The sequence below is a fragment of the Liolophura sinensis genome, chromosome 7, assembly GCF_032854445.1.
Source record: "Liolophura sinensis isolate JHLJ2023 chromosome 7, CUHK_Ljap_v2, whole genome shotgun sequence".
Classification (NCBI taxonomy): Eukaryota; Metazoa; Mollusca; class Polyplacophora; order Chitonida; family Chitonidae; genus Liolophura; species Liolophura sinensis.
In genome coordinates, this window is record NC_088301.1 from 47,795,747 (window position 1) to 47,818,276 (window position 22,530).

General features: G+C 38.5%; 2 protein-coding genes across 5 annotated transcripts in view; one reads left to right on the forward strand and one right to left on the reverse strand.

Annotated features, from left to right (window-relative positions):
- LOC135470161 (emerin homolog 1-like) overlaps positions 1 to 22,530 on the forward strand; it is a 238,355-nt gene that overhangs the window by 21,728 nt on the left and 194,097 nt on the right. The gene's annotated exons all lie outside the window — the stretch shown is intronic.
- The window catches only part of LOC135470409 (uncharacterized), a 20,682-nt gene continuing 821 nt past the window's right edge, over positions 2,670 to 22,530 (reverse strand). Inside the window, exons 2-6 of one of the 3 annotated variants that reach the window (XM_064749331.1) lie at positions 20,716 to 20,896; positions 20,230 to 20,306; positions 6,477 to 6,619; positions 5,776 to 5,976; positions 2,670 to 5,136 (exon numbers count right to left, since the gene is read on the reverse strand). In XM_064749331.1, coding sequence (XP_064605401.1) covers positions 4,990 to 5,136; positions 5,776 to 5,976 — 348 coding nt within the window. In that variant the 5' untranslated portion in view covers positions 6,477 to 6,619; positions 20,230 to 20,306; positions 20,716 to 20,896 and the 3' untranslated portion in view covers positions 2,670 to 4,989. Of the gene's footprint in view, positions 5,137 to 5,775; positions 5,977 to 6,476; positions 6,620 to 11,967; positions 12,158 to 20,229; positions 20,307 to 20,715; positions 20,897 to 22,530 lie in introns of those variants that run through there. The other 2 variants (XM_064749332.1, XM_064749334.1) reach the window with 2 other exon arrangements.

Consider the following 22,530-nt stretch of genomic DNA (forward strand, 5'->3'; position numbering starts at 1 on the left):
ATATATAAGACATTGTAAACAAGTATATATATATTATATATATATATATATATATATATATATATATATATATATATATATATATATATATATATATATATATATATATATTATATATACAATGTCTTATATCTTATATATACACTGCTATGGGAAACATGCAGCAAGGGTGAAAAATGACAGCACTGTAAAGCTTTTACAGAAAAAGTAAGAACTTTCCAGAGGTGAAAACCACATATTATAATTATTTAATAATTCGATTGTTGCTTACGGCTATACTCGACAATTTCTACGCTTATGCGATAGCGGTCCAGTTTTAATGGAGGGCACTGGAGTGCTAGGGGTAAAAACTTTCCTGCATTAGGACATACAGATACATATACCATATTGGTGAAGACAAGGAAGTGATCTTCAGTGAATGTACCATATCGGTAGAAGACAAGGAGTGATCTTCAGTGAATGTACCATATCGGTAGAAGACAAGGAAGTGATCTTCAGTGAATGTACCATATTGGTGGAAGACAAGGAAGTGATCTTCAGTGAATGTACCATATTGGTAGAAGACAAGGAAGTGATCTTCAGTGAATGTACCTTATTGGTGGAAGAAAAGGAAGTGATCTTCAGTGAATGTACCTTATTGTGGAAGACAAGGAAATGATCTTCAGTGAATGTACCATACTGATGGAAGACAAGCAAAGTGATCTTCAGCGAATGTACCTTATTGGTGGAAGACAAGGAAATGATCTTCAGCGAATGTACCTTATTGGTGAAAGACAAGGAAATGATCTTCAGTGAATGTACCATATTGGTAGAAGACAAGGAAGTGATCTTCAGCGAATGTACCTTATTGGTGGAAGACAAGGAAATGATCTTCAGTGAATGTACCATACTGATGGAAGACAAGAAAGTGATCTTCAGTGAATGTACCTTATTGGTGGAAGACAAGGAAATGATCTTCAGTGAATGTACCATACTGATGGAAGACAAGAAAGTGATCTTCAGTGAATGTACCTTATTGGTGGAAGACAAGGAAATGATCTTCAGTGAATGTACCATACTGATGGAAGACAAGGAAGTGATCTTCAGCGAATGTACCTTATTGGTGGAAGACAAGGAAATGATTTTCAGTGAATGTACCATACTGATGGAAGACAAGAAAGTGATCTTCAGTGAATGTACCTTATTGGTGGAAGACAAGGAAATGATCTTCAGTGAATGTACCATACTGATGGAAGACAAGGAAGTGATCTTCAGCGAATGTACCTTATTGGTTGAAGACAAGGAAATGATTTTCAGTGAATGTACCATACTGATGGAAGACAAGAAAGTGATCTTCAATGAATGTACCATATTGGTGAAAACAAGGAAGTGATCTTCAACGAATGTACCATATTGGTGGAAGACAAGTAAGTGATCCTCAACGATTGTGCCATATTGGTGGAAGACAAGAAAGTGATCTTCAACGAATGTACCATATTGGTGGAAGACAAGGAAGTGATCCTCAACGAATGTACCATATTGGTGGAAGACAAGGAAGTGATCTTCAGTGAATGTACCATATTGGTGGAAGACAAGTAAGTGATCCTCAACGATTGTACCATATTGGTGGAAGACAGGGAAGTGATCTTCAACGAATGTTAAAGGCTGCGCAAACGGGTATATACGCGCATCGTCAACCGCCATGGCCGCACGAGCAGCGAGAGCAGGAGAATCTAGAAATTATCTGCTCAAGCCCTGGAACTGCATGAACTGCACCTCGTGCATGGGCTTACGATTGAAAAGTAAGCACAACAGACAACACTAGACAAGCGAATCATATTGTTGTTTTTTGCAAAGATAATATTCTTCCTTCTCCAGTTAGTAAAAATAAGTGAAAATAAAGTTGGAAAACTTCGACATGCGACAAGAGTTTTTCTCTAGCATGAACACAAACCAAAACCCACAAAAGTGTAAATGAGCGAAGACCCGAGACTTGGTCACTTTGTCCTGGCAAAACACGAATATCACTTTCGTGGCTTCTGTTTGGTCTATGAGGCTGTGTTCCTATATAGCTTCATCGCACTTTTGAAGTTACCGTGTCAACCCCTTGGTGTTTATTTGTAATGTGGAAACAAAAGATCCACGACCGATCACAACAACATTCCATACATGACATCGTATAGGGTGAAAGCTTTAAGGCAAGTACATAGTTCAGTGTTCACAGAAAGATTATCCAGAGTTTGAGGCTGAAATAAGAACCACGCCATATTCCATGCACTTTCAACAAGTTTTGCATATGGAGTTAAGATCAATGATACACCGAATGTTCACGGAAGCACAAATTTACCATTGCTTGTTTCTTTTTCTTAATCACTTAGCCTATCAGCTGTTCATGCGTGTGTCAACATTTAGGTTAACTAAGGAGCTAAGCATAACTGCTACTTCTGTTGTGGCACTTATGCACTTCACTTTTCCAAATACATGGGGAATCTGGATTCGAACTTGGGCCCTCGTTGACAGAATTAACCATTCACCCCTTTCAATACCAAGCGCAAGAGCACCATAGTGTATATTGTGGGACCATGGAATAGACTAATTGTCTTTTTAATTTTTCGTGCAGATAAATACATAGACACACCCACACACGCATAAATACTACTGCTTCGGGATCGGATTAAAAACGCATAAAGTGTGTTGCATATAGTCTTTATTAAATACATAAAAGTAATCAAACAAGCTATTCTGCCCAGCTACTTGTTGCGGTAGTTCTGGTACACTTCGAACCGTGGTCAAAATCTAGGCCCGTCCTACGAAACAGTCGTAACATCGTGGGCATGGTGTAACGCCCATGGCAATATATCTGAGTGAACGGATACGTTACCATGGTAAACATGTACCATTATACGACAGCTATGTAAGACGGTGACCTCTGGGCACCAATTAGGCCCTCAGACAGTGCTATTTATAGACGAAGAAAAAAAAAATGCCAGGGACAATGTTTCGATAACAGGAAGACAGTTTCAGTTTTCAGTAGGAAATGGACATAGAAAAACGCGATGGTAAACTTAGAATATCGACATTTTTTCTTACAGAGATGTCGTTCGGGGGGGGGGGGGACGTGTTTTATTTGGACAGACCAATACATAGAACTCTTCTCAGATAGAAGTCTTCTTTCCTATCTGATGTTAAGTTTACATGTTACATATATAGAGACACACAATAGCACAGCACAACTCTCTAAGGGAAGGAGTTCTCTATACAATCACTGAGTATTACATTCTCTTTTAAGCTATCAACCCTTTCATATACATATCGATGTTTTTTCTCTTTTCTTTTTAGATAATCAAACATTTACAGTAAATGTAAAGATGCAAGTAAAACAGTTGGGACATCAAATACAAAGCCTGGGAGACAGCAACACACACATCACGACACCTACCATGCTCGCCATTTGGGTCAGTGGTATAGTGCTGACTGTTGAATGTCCAAGGCCCGGCATGTGGTTCAGAGCTTTTGCTTGACTATTAGGACAAGCCCAAATTACCCAAAACAGAAACTTAGCGAGCTTTCATGATATCCGATGTTACAGGGCATATATCGCTGCTTGTATGGCATGAACAATTTCACCAATAGACCGTCTTTCTCACACCAATACGGCTGAATTCAAATTAAAGACAATCGCTACAATGTACATGCACCATGTACATACATGACATAATTCTTGTTAATGTTTATGTAGGTAAGTTTAAATAACCAGGGAGCCTGCATGCCAGATCGAGCGTTTCGGTACAGGGAATGGAAAGATGGGAAAATAAATATGAGAAATTTAAGTCAACATAACTTTATTTTTAAAGACTTGCAACAAGCAAGACATTTTCGCCATTACAAATAGTCGGGGAACTCTCGACTAAACTTCTCAAAAGGACTCTTCTGTATGATTTTATCTTCCGAATTATTCATGAAAACATAAATCTGCTTAAACGATTGTCTAATATTGCCCTCGCCAACAAAAGGAAAATGGTTCGGAAAATAGATATAGTTTGACGGAGATTCAAATAATACGTCATCTAGGCGTTCTACTTCAAATTTGAATACATTTCAAATTTCAAATAAAAATGAAAATAAAACAATTCAGCATTACGTGCAAAAACAAGAAGAAGAAATTCCCAGCTTTCACTAGCTGTGTTTAGTATTATTTAAAGTTAGGAAGAAGACTATGTTTATCTTTATACACTGGCAATTTACAACTTTAGATAAATTGGTTCAATGTGCAAAAAAGAAGATTTTAATATCAAAACAAATGGAAATTATAGCGTATTTTAAAGACTGTTTTGGCACTTACCCCGGTACATTGTCACTATGCATTTTTTTAAAATTTGGATATGTACTGTAATAACAAATTCAAGAAATATTTAAATTTGATAGGATGTAGACTAAACACTGAATTGGCCGAATTTAAATCGATTTTACTTTCAACACAGGAAAACGACAAATACACATAGCCATCTTTCAGACAGGCAAAGTATAATTTAAACATGCCCACAAAATTGCTTCCGACATAGTGTCAGTAATTTGTTATCAACATTAATTAAAATCATTTCATAAAACTACAAAGCTATACTATTCTAAAGATAACTGTTTTAAATTAAACTCTTAAAACTTATATTTAAATTTTACGTTGTTACTGTATTGAATATAATTCTCAATAAAATGGCATTTTTTATTAATATTCACAAACAAGATGTACAAAATTGTATCACTACAATCCAGGTGTAAAGCAGAACATTTCCACAGCCAGAATAAATTTTTGATAGCTTATTTATAATTTGCCTTTTCTTGACATGCAGTTCTGACAGCTTGTTATTCGCAAACATGTAACAAACGCGATTACCTACAGCTCTCGCCACATATTCCCCAGTCGAGATAAGTCTCTGTGAATATCCATGCATTAGGATCTTAGATCACTTTGTACATGCAGGCGCTGTAAAAGTGCATGCCATCTTGAATCTACTAAAGTATGGTACAGCACAGGCATCCACCGGGGCCCATGTCTTTGTTGCTCACCAAGGGCGACTTTTCGCTCTTCTCTTCCTTCTCACTAGGCTTGGCTTCGCCGTCAACAACTGGGGCTTTCTCTTCAGATTCGGCAGGTTTAGTCTGTAAATCCAACAAGCATGACTAAATTTCAAGAGCAAGCCATAAGACTTTAACCACAGAAAGCCTTAAGATAAACTAGAGATCCAAGGTCTTATTCTCTTTTGTAACAAATGAGTTCAAGCTTATACAGTAACTTGGGTTTATACTCATTCAGCGCTCACAATTACCAATAAAGGGGGAGTTATGTAATTACAAAAACAATGTCATGAATCTAAACCCTTTTTATTGCAAAAACGACTGTGGTAAGGTTTTCATTTCATCATTGTCAAATAACCCTCGATACCGGTAGCATGGACACGTTTTCTCCATTTTATCCATCGTATAAACGCGAAGGTAGCGGTCCGGTAAATGATACCAAAGAAACTTTAACGGAAGTCGAAATTAGAAACAAAGAACGAGCCATCGGTTCGCAGCATCACTTCGTAGCATCACAGGCCATGGTCCCATTGATTCCACATGACACGCATGCTACCAGTCTTGGTTGCGATACTGTCATAGCATTGTGATGATATTATCAGGCTTCCATACTTTTATAAAACACAAGACTGGACTGATCGAAAATATACGAGAGAGTGGGGGGGGGGAGGTGCTACTTTATGCTTATATGGTGACTTGGTTATGACATTTGTGAGTTCTGACCTCAGTGACGGCCCCTCCGTCCACAGCCTTCTCCGTGCTCTCCTCTAGCGCGGGCTTCTCCTCCTTCTGTACCGCCTGAGCCGGGGCAGGGGGCTCGGCCTTCACCTCGGGTTTGGACTCCTCCGCACGAGTCTGCATCTCGTTCACGACCGCCTTCTCTGTTTTCACTTCCTTGGCCTTCTTCTTAAATAGGAACGACATCTACCGGAGAGAAGTGTTGGTGGATCAGCATTAAATCAGGCATGGGTTTAAGGAATGTGTAATAAAGCATTCTTTACAGGTTTCCTAACGAGGACTGTGGGTGAATCGACTGGTCGGCTGTGATTGGAATAAAAGCTCGACTAAATCACTGAAGCACTAAATCACTCGGAAGCCAGGATAAAACCAGGTCTACCTCTAATTGGCAAATCAGTCAATAAAATGACACCTAATTAATATTTTTATAGATTTCTAGTAAAAGACAATGGGCAGAAAATTAGTTGTTCTTTCTTTATGTGGTCATTTCGATCTCGGCAATTGCATTACGCAGGGCGGTCCTATATTGTTGTCATGTTTACATACAGTTGTCTCAAGTCAGCAATTAAGTGTGAAGACATGCAATAAATAACTCACTGATCTGATAACCTGATTTCTCGTTTTCACTTAAAAAAATAAAGAAAATGAGCCTGCTGGTTTACCCATGAGATAAATAAGATGCCTACCTCTGTATTTTCAGCCTCTTCGTCGTCACAAAAATAGCAGTAAGGATCTGACGGATCGAAGTTTTCGTTCTCGTCCAAGCAATAGCTCAACAAAGGGATCTTCTCCTCAGACTTGGGTGAACTTCTACCGGAAGAGCAGGAATCTGGACAAAGAATGCGTATATTTCTATTTCTATAGCTAACAAATAAAACGATATCATGTTTAGCTGCCAAGCAGAAATATCCTACTAGATTAATAAATAAATGATTCTCTTTTACTAAGAAGATATCAAACTGATTATTTTATCGGAAATTTCTCATAATTCTAGGTTGAAATGCTTTAGTTCATTTTAAAATATATTCTATGAAATATAAGAACATGCGTTGATTTTTATACGAAGATTTAATTCAGAATATATGTTTAATGTAAATTTTATCTTGATAGCTTAATTAATATGCTAAAATAAGATCTAAACAATTCTTCCAATATGTATCGATAAGCCATAGGATCCAAGGGCTTTCAGTATAATATAACATCCAACAAAGAGTGTAGTCAAATCCGTGCAAAAAAATTAATTAATTAATTAATATATTGCACAGAGTACGCCTATATAAGTATGCGGCCATGGTTAATAAAATATTAGTCTTAACCAGACAGACTACATTGTATAACCATCTACGACCATCAATGGGCTACGAGAAGGTCTTAGCTGCGCATTTTGGTATCGGTAAGGCTAATCTGAGAACAAGGCAGTTGCCCTCGATATTTATTGCCGTCTGTTCTCTTGGAAAATGTAATGTGACCAGCATGGGTAAATCTTGGCAGATCTTGCCAGTGGTAATGGATACCAAACTAATTCTCTCGGGTATAATCAGTAAATCTTGGTAGACGGTTTTCTTGATAATTTGTTATTTCTATATACTATGGCATGACCAAAACAGGTAGGCGAAGTAAGAAAGTTCAGTGCTTTGTTCTTTATGTATAAACGATCTCGAGGATACTGTGATTCACAGGTTCATATCTAAACATTGAAAATATCTGGTATTATTAGCAGAAGCATGATTGCATAAGCCAGTGTGCTTGGCAGATGACCTTCTAGATGCACATGGGACAAACAAGCGCTGTGTTAGACATGTAGGATTACTGTTCGCATAGCTCCTGCTAACAAAGCCAAAGACTACATTAAGCGAAGGCACACTAATTATCGACACTGTGAAATGTCAACCAGTCTACCCTGATTTGTACAAATGTCGTTTAGGTATGCATGACATACTTTTAGCTGTTATTACATAAAATTGGCGTATCCATAGTAACCAAAACAACATGTTGGGTATATCAACAAAGATTCCATGTAGATATAAAATCTACTTTTCTTTGAATAGCCCAATTTAAAATGAAATAGGAGCAAAAATCAACTAAAAGGAAAACGTATTTACTTCGAACCTTAAAATAAAGTGATACTGGTACTGTGGTGTATTTTTGTTTTCTAGAGTCAACCATGATTGCGTATTAGCAAGCAAATAGCGAGATGTTCTATGAAATAAAGCGGATCAAATATGACATCAACTTACGTTGATTGCTGTCAAGCAACACAAGTGCGTACAACTTCACTTTACTAAAGTGTGTAATGTGGAGGAAATGTCACGCAACATAGAATTACGAGGGCAATGACAATATGTTCCTCATTTAAATGTCTTGGTGTTGAAAAATATGTGATAGTTATTTCACGGGTGGCAATGAAAACCATTACGCTGCTCTCACATAGTTATGTCTATTTTAATCCGTATACATTGAAAACCATTGCGATTATGACATCATTTGGCCCGAGTCTAAAGACTTGTTGTCTATTCTCCTCATGCCAAACTTAAGGACAAGGCAATCTGGCTGACTCTTTCCCCTGAATGCCGCGGGCTGTAACATCTGAGAAGGACTCTTCTCCTGAAACATTTTCTGGCAAATATCACTTGTGGATGTCTATTGTCTATATCACTTGTGGATGTCTATTGTCTATATCACTTGTGGGTGTCTATTGTCTATATCACTTGTGGGTGTCTACATACGAAACTTTTGCTGAGATCGACACGCGAAATACGGCGGCTCCTTCATCTAGATGATTGCGGAGTTAATTGGCCCTATAGGCTTGTTCATTTTAAAAATCCTAATTTATTTTTAGCTGAACCTTAACTGCCACTTAGAATCGGGTAAAAGTGTGAATTGCTTTAAATCTTTTCCACATTGTTCATTTACCAAGACGACCCCCCTCCACCCCCCCAAAATAATGTACACCATACTTAAGCGTGGAAAAGCCATTGGCTAGCTGAAAGAACTTGTACATACTACGTTTTTGTGCACTGAAAGACGATAATTATTTATATGCAAAATGCGACGTTGCAGGAAAAGGTTTTGTTATTGTATTTACATCATTCAAATTTGTACAGACAAAAACTGAACATTAAATCACAACTTTCCTTATAAAATTTTCTCCGTGCCAACGATTGTATATAAATCTTAACATATCGCTGTGGCAATATTGTAAAATCCAGAGATTCGACTTCCTTGTGCAGTTTCAAAGGATGACAGGTGAATTCTTCACTACTTGTACGACTGGTCCGATGTTTGGTTGACATATAGCAATTAACGCATAGGGGTAGTGGCAACTTGCCAAGAGCAATTACCCAACCTGAGCACAATATCCGAAAAATGCAATGAAGCGGAAAAATGGCACAAATATAGGACATTCACATTTGTACCTGATTCTAAGTAGCACTTGGCAGGTAACAAAAGGGCAAACATAAATTTAACTTCCATTATTATTCAGTAAGTGTAAGTCTTAATCATGTTCGATCAAGTTTAATACATTTGATCAGATTGGAACCTTTTACAATTGTGGTACGTGTCTAAAGGTTTCCCAATTTAAGGCAAAAAAAGCCTTCTGTACATTACCAAGACATTATAGGACCTTATGAAAACGTGAGAGTAAATTAAAAAATACTCCTGTCATGGAAACACCTTACAAGCCTATTATCTGATAAAAAGTGTAGCCATAGTTCTAAGGGTTAATGCTAGAATTTTTAAGTCTGCATGTCACGGACAGGTATAGTAGTAAAACTTTCAAATGTCATATGTGAACAGCTGTCACTCTTTCCTATGGCGTGGCTTCATTGCTATAACGCGTGTAACATATATTTTGTGTATTTCTAGATATATGAGAGCCTTACAGACACCTTGTGTATATGACAGTGATATTCAATCAGACATGTAAAAAAGACTCATTTGTGGTGGTAGATTACAATACAAATGAGCTCGTTCCCAAATTAAACTGTGCACGATAGTACATTTCCCTGTAATACGTGTGACAATTTACCAACTCTCACATTGTCGTCACTGCTGTGCATTTTACTCGATTTGCTGTAGTCTTTGACATTTTTAAAAGGGTCAAAACGAGGACTGAAATGAATGCAGGGTATAGCTACTACTCGGTCCACAATATCTCAACACATGGTCCAATGGATGCCAATGACCACTAGCGTCATAGATGGGGAAAACGGGAAAAGGTCACATGAGTACCGTATGTTAGAGAACATGTAGAAACAGCTGGTGCATCTCCCTGGGCTTTGTAGTCAGCCTGTAATAGAGTCTAACCACAAATGAACTGCTAGGGATTTAAACTATTACACATACAGGTAGCTGCATGTCTTTTGCCTTCATTTGAACGGGTATGACATCTTTAAACGCATTTATTACTGTGGTAGACTTGTAAAGCGAAAACAAACATTCTCCTGTAATACCAATAATTGGATTTTAGGGTCTGACTTTTTCTAGCGATCTATTTATCACTGAGTGGATTTTATAGGATCAAAATTATCTCTGTGGCCAAATGTAATTTTACAGTGAATTGTCCCCTGCCATGCATCAACATTCTGTCTATAAAAGGTCATGGTCAAAGAGCACCTTCAGGTAAAGACCTCTAGTTTTGTTATACGGCGTGTTTCGAGATGTGTTCGTTACAACAACAAAATGGCAGTTCATTTGGGCTAATTGCAGTGAATAATTCATGAACAGTTTGCACTGAAGCAACCCCTGGCGACATTTGCAAGAATGGCGTATGATGTCTTCATACTTGTAAATTTCAGCAGCTTTAGAATGAATATTCTGTGTTCCCTATCGTAATTCCAGGTATGCCTGAAAGGTTACAAGCGAACAATATAATTTCATATTGTCCAGATCTAGTACATAAATGACATGCTGTCAAAACTGGGAAGCAAATTGTAAAACTGGGCTTCAAAATATGCATTCGCATACCAGTCGTCAACCATAAGGACTATATCCATTAATTACTACTGTACAGACTTATGGTATCTGCATTGTATGAAAGAGTACAGAATTTAACAATATATCTTAGAAAAAACGTCTTGCCGTAATTCTGGTTTACAGCTCCAAACTACGTTTATCCAACACTGACATACACAAATACTAATGTTGGTAGACACTTGAGTTTATGTCGTATAAACGGTATGTCTTATAATTATTTATAAGTCTGTTCCAGGTGTACTGGTTTAAGTAATCGCTTGAATACTCATTTGAGGGTAAGGCACTTACGCCGGCAAATGAAAAAACGTGCGTTGATATTCAGAAAAATAAGCTTTGAAAATTGCAGTCAACAACATTCACTGGTTGATTATATGGACGATAATATGAAATCAGTGAAGCTGCAAAACGTGTCCAAGGTTCTGCTGGATACAGGAAACAAGATTCAATCCACTGGAAATGAACGGATCGTTTTAATGAGATCATACTCCGTACTCAAACCCTATTGGGTTAGGACAGGTGGGTAAGAAATCATTAAAAACAAAACATTTGTCTTTATTAAGCGAGAAAAAAGGGATTCCCTTTGCTTCCAAATGCTTGGCAAAGTCTAATTATGATCTGACGTATAAATAAAACATTTCATCATCAATCTCTAATTCAAGGTTTTGCCCATGGCAAATCCGATACCTTCCGGTACTGGTAAGAATACAAAACTTAGGTTTTCATGTCATTCAGAAAATAATTGGGATTAATAGGAAACCGTTCTGATATGAAAAATGAATGTGCTTTTACTTGCCTTTAACAGCACGTAAAAGTAAGCTTCACTTTTCAAACAATCATTTGATGGATAAAAGGAAATAATAAAATATGTGGTTGTCTGAACAGATCAACATATATGCCATTTACAGTGTAATTAGAGGATCAATAGGTTGAAGTATTCATAAACGAATTCGAAGACTTACGGTTTGAGAATCTTTTATGACATAAACGGTATAATTTTAGGCAGTACATATACGCATTATGTTTCGTTGAGAAAGAAATTAAATTGTGACTTCATCCATATGACTATATTTATATTTTGTGTATGTACTGATCATAGTTTCCTAGATAATACAAGGGATTTCGCATTGGCACTTACAAAAGAAACCCGTTTTACAGAACACCTATGCTCTGAAGAATTATCAGCCTTCGCAGAACTCTTACCTTGGTGGGTTTGAAATAGGTCAGAGACGGCCGAATTCAAAGCGAATTCACTGCTGTCAATTCCCAAACCTCATCAATACACGATACAAAGCATTAAGGGATGGCTTCGTTTTTTCAATGCTGCTGAAGTTTGACAAACGACACGTCAATATGGCTGGACCTGTTGCTTGCATGGGCTCCTTTGCATTGTCTGTTTTAGCCGCGTTAATATGTGTGGCACAGGCAAAATGTCAGTTTTCCCAGCTAGTGGAGCCAGCAGCTATATTGTGACACGAATAATCCCTAAATGCTCGTAGCTTTTTCCTTCCATAGATATTCAGTGGCGAGGCTCAGAGCCAGTGCAATAAGCCTGTATGAATGAAGCTGCAATAATGAGCAGACCTAGGCGCTGTCGACTGGCAGCAGGTTTGTCGTATTGTTATGTCCAGGGTAGAGCTGCATATCGCAGCAGCTGTTCACAACTGCATCCCTCTTGCTGCAAAGCTATGTCAACCTGCAGCCTTCGTCACGTATAGCTAAACAAACTGAATTAATCAAAAAGAAACAAAATAACAATCCACTGTTAACTATCATACGCGGTATCACATAGCCTTTATAAAGAAATACCCAATTTTATAATCACTTTGATTATACGAATTGTTCCATTTATCGCGAAACTGAGACTTCGTATAGTCATCATTGCTACTTCTAGCCAATATAAAAGAATCGACCACAAAAAACATCTGATTCTATATGTTGAACAGGCAAAGCTTGCCGTTTTCGTGTGGCGCCACACCTTCCGGTCACAGATGTTCTAACAGTTTAGTTTAAACCAACCAGATACATGAATTTCAAAGATAGCGTGTATGTTGCGAAATACTCACTAGAAAGAAATTTTATTCAATACCAAGGCCTCGTGTCAGAATTTAATATTTATTTATTTGATAGACGTTTTACGCCGTACTCAAGAATATTTCACATATACAACGGGGGCCAGCATTATGGTGGGAGGAAACCAGGCAGAGCCCGGGGGGAAACCCGCGACCATCCACAGATTGCTGGCAGACCTTCTCACGTACGGCCGGAGAGGAGGCCAGCATGAGCTGGACTTGAACTCGCAGCGATCGCATTGATGAGAGGCTCCTTGGTCATTACGCTGAGCAAGCGCGCTAAGCAACTGAGCCACGGAGACCCCGCGCATTATTTAATAATGATATTACGTAGAGTGCATGCTAATTCCATACACTGTCAAAATTTTAGGGTCAGCTCGACCTAATTTTTCAGGATTGCAGGCAAAATGACCTTGAAAAATAGGATCGGAAAATAAGGGTCGAAATGTTTGACGCTAACAACAAGGGTCATTGTTGTAAGCAAGACAGATTTTTAGAGTTGAAACACTGACCCTATATATTTGCGACCCTCATTTTTAGGGTTTAGGGCACAGTTGGTAGAGCGACCACCACGGAAGCGGTAGATCCAGTGTCAATCCTGGGTCGAGTCACACTCTAAAGGAAGAAGCTTGTCGTTCAGCATGAAGGGATAGGATATGAGTACGACGTTAAACCTCAAGCACTCACCCGCACACTATTAAATTGTGCCGAGTAAGCCTAGAATTTAGGATCATGTCACCCTTATGTATGGGGCAGGTCAATCCGATTGTCGCTTGACCCTAAATTATAGGGTTTGATAAGTGACTCTAATATTTGGAGTTGGTCATATCTGGCCCTAGTTCTGGTAGTTTTGACCCTTTTCTCTTAACAGTGTACTGTTAAATAAAACAAGGGGAATGAATTTAAATATAAATGACCTTTGACATTGCATTGCCTATCCAAAATCTTCACTGGTTCGGCATTTATTACTCGATGCGGTATAATATGAAACAGGTGCTTTCGAATATTATGTAAAAGTCACGCAAAGGCCAATTCTTTAAAGAGAAAATTCGTTCTTATCACAGTTTCATCATAAACATATAATGCCCAATGTATAAGTTCGAAGATGCTTGTAACATGAACATACATACAAATGTCCTTCGCTATGTGTACTACAACGTATTCATTGCTATTTCTTTGAACAGGTCCATAGATCTTCTAATAGTTTTATTGCTTTGGTCTAATCTTGATCTATAAGTAGAACTCAAGCAACCAAATATTTTCCAGGATCATATCTGCTCAGTACACACGATCTAAAAGATGGGCATATACCGGGAGAATCGAAAAGCTCGATGACTTTGGCGTGAACAACTGCACGTGTCTTTTGGACTTATATTCCCAACCGAATATTATACTACATAATCTAAGTGGATCCGTGCCAGGTATTGCCGGTGCACAGATTACAAACGTAAGACCACCATTAGCGCACACATATATGACAGTCACCTCCCAAATTTGAAATGTCAAAGTGAGCCATGATTGTGTACGGTTGCGACTTCCATGGAGCCTGCAATCGGCGTCTATAACATTTTATACCTAATTAATTCAGTCACCTAATAGAGTGACCAGATTCACATTGACTGTGACCTAATGCCGTTATACAGTTATATGTACATGTAGATAACCTTGTGACTTATTCATTAGCCTTCGGTGTACATGGCCTGCAAATGCATTTTACTTCGCCACAAGTAGTATAAACATACGATTTGGCCTCACTCTGTATACATACATGTAGGCCTATATTGTGATAGCCAGTGCATAACTCACCCGCACTATTTGTGTCGCTCACATAAATGGGTAAATTGTAATTTGAGATACGTCCATGAAAAAACAACAGTTGGCACGATAGTATGACATTTTTGATGTTTTAAATTTCCCTACTGGTAAAACTGTTATCGGGAGGCAATACAGTTTGCACTGTTCCATTACACTGGAAAAATGCACCAAACAATGCGGACTAACGCGGACTGAGCACACAAGAAAGTGTGATCAGCGTGTCTTCATCATAGCCTTAAAGTATATGAAGTCAAAGATATTGTATTTTTTATATCAGCTTGTACATCTGCGCATTGACGTGCGGGAAAATTGTCTTGGGACTCATGATTCGTGTGCTGTTTTTAAAAATATTCTCTAGAAAAAACATCAATAGGCCTATCTGAACTGTCCACAACAAGCAAGGGACAAATCATAAGCAGTATTGTTGCGAACAGGTCAACCGGATGTCCAACACAACATTTCTGTGACGTCATAACGCCACAACTGCATTTAGCGGGAATGGAATGAAAGGTAACGTTGTCACGAGAAGGGGTCGCAGGACACCGGATTAATTGGATCCAACCATTACTTATTATAGTTTAGTGTTTGAGTCTGCTTTCATAATTGCTTAAAACATGCGACACGAGTCCCTATAAGTGCCTCCCTAAATAGTAGAAAGGTTTGATCCTTGTGCACATGGCTAAGACAGATCAACGTCCTTTTCTGCTGGGTGTGTATCAGTTTACTACAAGCACATTAAGCACAAAACGACGCTTAGTCAGTTTATGTAACAGCCAATAAGCACAAGTGATAACATTAGTCTCTCTTTCATGGGCAACCTAAGCTATAATTGGTCTAAGGCATTTTACTTTTTTATTTTGTGGAGAATATGTCAGCTACATAACTTTCTGCTTAATGGTCAAGAAGCCATGTAGTAACGTAAGCGCACTTGACAACAGGACACATCACCCATGGCCAACCTTGGTTGAAAATAAATGAAACCTTTCAGAAGAAGTAGGCCTACATGTTTATTGATGTTTACGTTTAGTGACGACGTAAATGAATGGAAAATGTTCCACGAAGCCGTGACAAAAATCATTGGTGTGTATAAATATGGTGTTTAAGCCTACAAAAACTGGATGAACATAATGCATGTCTATACGCTACACCTGTGTCAACAATTTGCTCTTTGTACTTCGGTAAACAAGGATGAATTTCAACATGCAGAGTTTCCCCATATAACTGCATGGCCAGTGTAGTGTACTGGTGTTTGTGTCTCTTTTCAAGAGGTTTTCACACAGACGAATATTTAACATTGCAGCAAATTGATAAACGTTTTGGGATGTGCACCGTCTCGGAAGAGAAACCTAATTGGCACTGATTCTCAAGCCGACATTCTGAGCGCCGATTCAATTCCCAAGCAGATATGAAGCCTCCAGTCGACACTGAACCCGAAGTCGGCAGTGAGCCGCCAGACCACATCCGAATCACCAGCACACAGCCGACATTGTTCATACTCGACGTCGTGGCTGCGGGACACTGCAGATTTTAGCGTCGAAAGATATTTGCTGTAACACAAAGTCGATATATACACACGGCAATTCTCCATTTCAACCTAGAACAAAATCCTCAGCGACGGTGTTTAACTGGTCAGGGGCAATAATAAAATCGTAGAAAATATCTTTAACAATTTGGTCACAAATGTCTTCAATAATTCAGCCACAGAGGGTCGAATAGCCCATTGTAACGTCTGGGTGGGAAAAATAACACGACACAACAATAATACGCGCAACAGGTGCACACAGATATATTCTGATCACACCTGTAGAGCCAAGGAGAACATTTCAGTTCCCAGTATACAGAAAGCAAAGGTGTTGTTCTTATCGCTTCATTTTTGTTTTATATTTTGAAGTTTTCGTTTCTTATTAGGCTTCCACATTTGTGTGAAAAAAATATATTGGCTAGGGCCACTTTCACCAGGCTTTCGCAAAGCAGCTGACCTAACTTAAGTGAAAATATCCTTAATTCACCACATAGAAAATCCTTTTGACGCAGCGTTGTGACAGCTTTCCAAAAATAACCACTGGTATGCATATATATGGCCAGTGGCAGTCAACATAAATCTGGGGCGTTGTCCACAAGGCATTGCGACATTATATAATAGGGGAATATATGTTTATAACATTTGGGCTGAACAAATATTACTCTGCACAAACGGATATCTTGGCAAGGGTATTTCATGAGAACATGCATTTGGCGTTCGTGCAATCACGCGTCATGTCACATGTGCGCTGATCGAGTGCTGTACAAGAGAAATCAAGAATTCATACAGATGCATCACGGGTCGTTATCTAGGTCGTTGCCCAGAACAATCACGCGTAAAATGCCTGAATTCCACCTTCATAAATATAACATGCTCTCATTTTAAAAACAGGAAGTGGCGAGGCCTTCGATCAAACCCGGGTCGGGTCATAGCCAGACTATAAAATGGCACTCGTTGCTGCTTTGCTTGGCGCTCCGCACTGAGATGTTACAGCAGGGAAACATTATAATGCCATTGGGTTGGGTGTCATGTCTGACGTCTTAGGCAAAATACTTCAGGGGCGGCAGGGCTTTGGCGGCATGAACTCGCTCTGAAACGAGAATCTATGCGTTGAAACAGACATTCGTATAGCAGCAGTCAACCAATAAGGGCGTTCCAGGTCGATAATCGCAGGCCAATTCTCAAAACGACGTATAACACAAACCAAAAAAAAGAACTAAGAAAGTATGTAAAGTACGAAAATAGGACGGAATCATGGAAAGAGAAGCAGTCAACAGTTTTCAATGATGTTGGAAAGACGCAATGTATATCATAGGTGATTGAGTGAAATCAGTGTTCAAATTGTGTACCATGCCAGAACACCAGTTGTCGATAACAAAATATCTATCTCAGTTAGGCTTTGATTGCAACTGTTTATATATCTAACTTAACGATCTAATTCCACACGATGAGTAAACTGCCCCTAACCCCAGTGATTCGGAATTAGACACAATCATGAAGCACAGCGCAAGGGATTCTGTACGCTCCGTCCATATTTACTTACAAGAAAACTATACTCATTGTTAAACCCGGACTGAATTTATTTGATGGTATATCATTGATACACTAGTTCTTGCAGTAAAAAGTTGTGACGTTGATTGAAATCGTCACACAAACACACAGGATGTAGCACACAACACACAGGATGTAGCACACAACACGCAGGATACATATTGGTGTCCAAGTAAGGATAAATTACAATGTCAAAATTGAAACTATTCCTCTTGTAAAGTCTGCCAGAGAGGAAACAGGTTTGGTCTTAGCACAAATATAGCTCCAGATAAGATGCACCATCTGGAGAGTCTTGAGGTTTAAGAAAGGACTGATGTTTTTTAAATAGTTTCTCCAGAAGACAAGAAGACACACTGTATGTTCACACACCTAAATTGAAACTATCCCTCTTGTAACGTCTGCCAGAGAGGAAACCGGCTTGGTCCGTGTACAAAAATAGGTCCAGATAAGATGTACCATCTGGAGAGTCTTGAGATTTGAGAAAGGACTGATGTTTTTTAAATAGTTTCTCCAGAAGACAAGATGACACTCTGTATGTTCACACACCTAATGACGAAGTACGACGTAAAACTCCAAGAATACATACAAATTCTTTAAAGACTGAAGTAACCCTTCACATAGGTTCTACGTAAAATGAACAACCAGGTAAATGTGTAACGATATATGCATCCAGTTTGGCGACCCTTTCTTATGACACATTTAGCATTGTGGGTTGTCAGGGATGGGAATGTTTTTTCAAATTACAAACTCAATTGTGTTACCCCAAACTTTATAGAGGTTATAGTATGCCATGAGAGGACTTCCTTGCACTTAATATATTTCGAGTCGCAAATATAGTAACTCTTATGTCATGCAAACGGAAGTTTCTAAACAACGATTTGATACGTGGTTTCTTCATTCACATCTTAAATCACCGACAATCATCATCGCAATTTGCCAAGTTCAATAATTTGCAATGACAGGTAGAAGTTGAAATATCTATAAGGTCAAATATTCCGGCCTAGACGTAACTAAAAAAGCGAATAAATGGCCCAGAAAATAAATAACATTCTTGATGAGAATCAAAAGGCTTTGGTATTTTTTAATTATTTTACTTAATAAAAAAGAAAAGCGCCATCAGATTCGTTATTTTTGTTATCGGAGCAATTTTTGGATGGGTCATAAAAATAAAAATGTAAATAATTATTCATGACAGTTTATCAGACATTTACACATACATTACCACAATGAACTGTGAAAAAGGAATTGAAACGTTGCCGGGTATGTCCGACAGGTAAATGTATTAATGCAAACTTACCCAGGACGAATTCCCAGTTGTGGTAAAAATGGACAGTGCCGCTATTAACGATGGACAAAACAAAACTTTTGCACATGCAGGGGCGTCCTACATTTGAGGGATCGATATCGTCAACAGTGGATCGGCTTTGTCAAAGAGCTCCTAGCCTTTTAAATACCGATAGGCAATAACGACAGGTATGTACAGGTATATGAACAAAGCTAACTCCCACCTGTACTTGAAAAGATATCGATTTCTGGATACCCTTTGTCACACCTGTTGCCGGAACAATGTCAAATTACGGCAATAGCGCTACTACTGAGGACTGTCAGTCGATAAACAGTCACAACACATCTGTATGGGTTTATACCGAGCACCTTTATTCACATCATAAATAAGAGCAAGCCTCAGACTGTAATCATGCCACGTGAAAATATCCCCAAACTGTCCAAAAATAACTGAAAGCAGCCTTTCCTTCGGAGAAAAAAAATATATAAATTGTGGTTCACTGTTATTGCAATATATTCAGCGTAAGTATAAACCATCATTAGTTACAGAGAAGGACTACATATAGAGAGATGGCACATGTGCATAAGATATCCTTCTTTTCTAACAGGTATACCTGAAAACATCTTAATAACATGTTAATACTTTGGTGATTGATACCTTCTATTGTCTGTTTGGAGGGCATGTTAAGCGGTAATCATTTCTTAATTATAGGTTTGCTCGTAAAAGATTTTTTTTGATATAAAAGAAACTTTAACACAACGTGCATTCACGGGCTAATACATTCGCTATATGTAAGTTTTCTTTTTTATGTCTACACGAATCAAACACACTGTTCTCCAACAAATGCATGGCAAAGACAGCAAATAGTTTGAACCAAGAATCCAGTTAATATCAGAAGAAGAACATCAATGCGTTCCATAAAGGGACACAACTCTCAACAAACTTTTAGAACCCACTTAATATAACAAATACAACAGTTGAGCTTTACCGCTCATATAAGAGGATAACATAACTACATACACAATATACAGTGTACATGTTATATTTAGAAGTACAAACATATGACTGGAATTTGATGAAATAGCAAAAGGGTTATTCTTGAACAGGAATCTTGCTCTTTTCGCACAGTTGCATAACAAATGTGTATGTTAATCTCTGTGACCTTGGTCCGCTTACCATGTGACAAAAGGTCATAGTTCATACGGTCAGCGTATACTTACCACTGGAACTTCCAGACGATTCGTTGAAAACGGGTTTGCTCTTGTTATCATTTTCTTAGTTTTCTTCTTGCTTTGACCTGTAGAGAAGTGCAGACACTGTCAGGGCAAGAACTAGTTACACTGGCTGACCCCGCAGGTTTAACGAGTACAGACGTATTAATGGATAAAATCCGTGAGATGTGTTATACACATTCAGTTGCTCCAAATCATTGATTCTAATACATGTGAAGCATTTTACTATAAAAGTGTTTACATTAACTTTTATTGACGTTTTAATAATCATTATATGACTCCATTTCAGTTGTTTTATTCATCTTTAAGAAGGAAGAGTCAATAAAATGTTGAGATGTGTTTGTTAGAGAACTCACTTTCGAAATATCTTATATTAATTATTTTTAAGTTTAACAGATTTTGGGATTGATGGCTTTTGGCAGTCTCCAATTATGTGTAACAACAAGCGTCATTACATGATAACAGTTTACCCACCGTTTTTCTTGTTCTTCTTCTTCCGGTTGCGCCGGCGCCCTCCGATAAATATGCCCATCCCCTCCGCGTCCATTAGCAAGCTGCTATTGAGAGCATCGTGAATCTTCAATCTGAGGGGCCGAGTCATCTTTTTCTGAAGAGGGATGGGCAGCTAGGTTATTCGAATAGCTGCATGGTCTACCTTGGGAAAGAAAACCTTATTGTAAGACGATGGAATTAGTGTTAAACCAAGAAATTAGTGTTAGACGAAAGAACTGTACGAGTGATGCCTGTGGTCGGACTGTATTGTGACTTGATGGTTGTGGATTAAGTCATTTTCTTGGCATTCACCATTAGTTCATCACGGCAATTCGAAATGATTAACTTGGAAAGATGCTTTACCTATATTTATCTGGGTGTTTTACAGTGCATGTCGTAACAGGGTTACATTGCAAATAAATCCAGCATCCATCACAGTAAAACGCTAGCCCAGGCGGACAGGAAGGGCTCTGTTTATCCCCGGACTGCTGCCTATTTCATCCAGTATGGGAAAATTTCACTTACTTTGCGCCCATCTTAATATTTGGTTCTCCTTTGCAAAGGATCAAGAAAAGTCAGATTGGAAAAACTTCGAACCACCAGTAGATACCTTGCTTGGAACTTTCAAAAGTTTCAACGGCTGTTGGGCTAGTAAAAAAAACTAAACGCACATCATATCAGTTTTCAATCCTCCTTCAACTATTCTTGTACACTTTCGTAGCTCACTGGTACTTGAAACGCTCAGATTTGTTTTCTTTTTCAGGTGACATTTCATTCATTGTGAAAAACAAATAAAACCGAATAAAACAGGAGGCGACCAAAATACTTTTTTGTTCATTGATCATTTGAATGAAAAAATGTCAAATGAATTGAGAGGTCAACGACCTACACGACTAACGTAACTGCAAATTGTGAAAATCCTCCAGTCTTATTGAGGGGAGGGCGTACGAATTTTCTGTTAACATGAGCAACATTGCCTCATGTTTCAACACTTCTATATGGAAGTTGATATTTCTATTGATCGCATACCTATTTGTCAATGTCGGTGTTTGACACCTTGTGGAAACAGAACGTAATCTGCCGGGCAAAACTACAGCTGGGACAAAATGAACACAGAACCTAGAGCTTTACTGTCGCTTTAGATAAAGTACAAACTTACGTGATAAAGAAGCCTTATATTGCTGAACACTCGATCTTAGTTCAAAGCAACAATTTGCCACGACCACTGATATGGCACGACAGCTCAAGTGTAAATTTCACGAAGTGATAGTGGTTTCACTGCGAGGTAATGTTTCTGAAACTTCAGCTAGTTCAGTTAGTTAGGTACGGAGGCTCATACACGACATTTGTAATCTTTACATTCGTAACCCACATGATAAGTGTATGTAGACTGGGGTGAATTCGGGGGTCTCATAATGATGAAAGGTGAGAACCTTTTCACAGGGGGGAGAAACTGTTTATCTCCCGGAAGGTGAGAACCTTTTTCATCAGGGGGAGAACTGTTTTCTCCCGGAAGGTGAGAACCTTTTCCTCAGGGGGGAGAACTGTTTTCTCCCGGAAGGTGAGAACCTTTTCATCAGGGGGAGAACTGTTTTCTCCCCGGAAGGTGAGAACCTTTTCATCAAGGTGGGAAACCAAAGAAAAAGTTACAAAACGTAGAAAATGTAAATGTTGTGTATAGGGACCACACAGAAACTTCATATGACAATATGGACACGCTTATATGGTTCAGATATCAAAAGGTTTTTACAGTGTTTCTCTTTTCCCGCACACATACATTCTATTCCAGGTAGTACT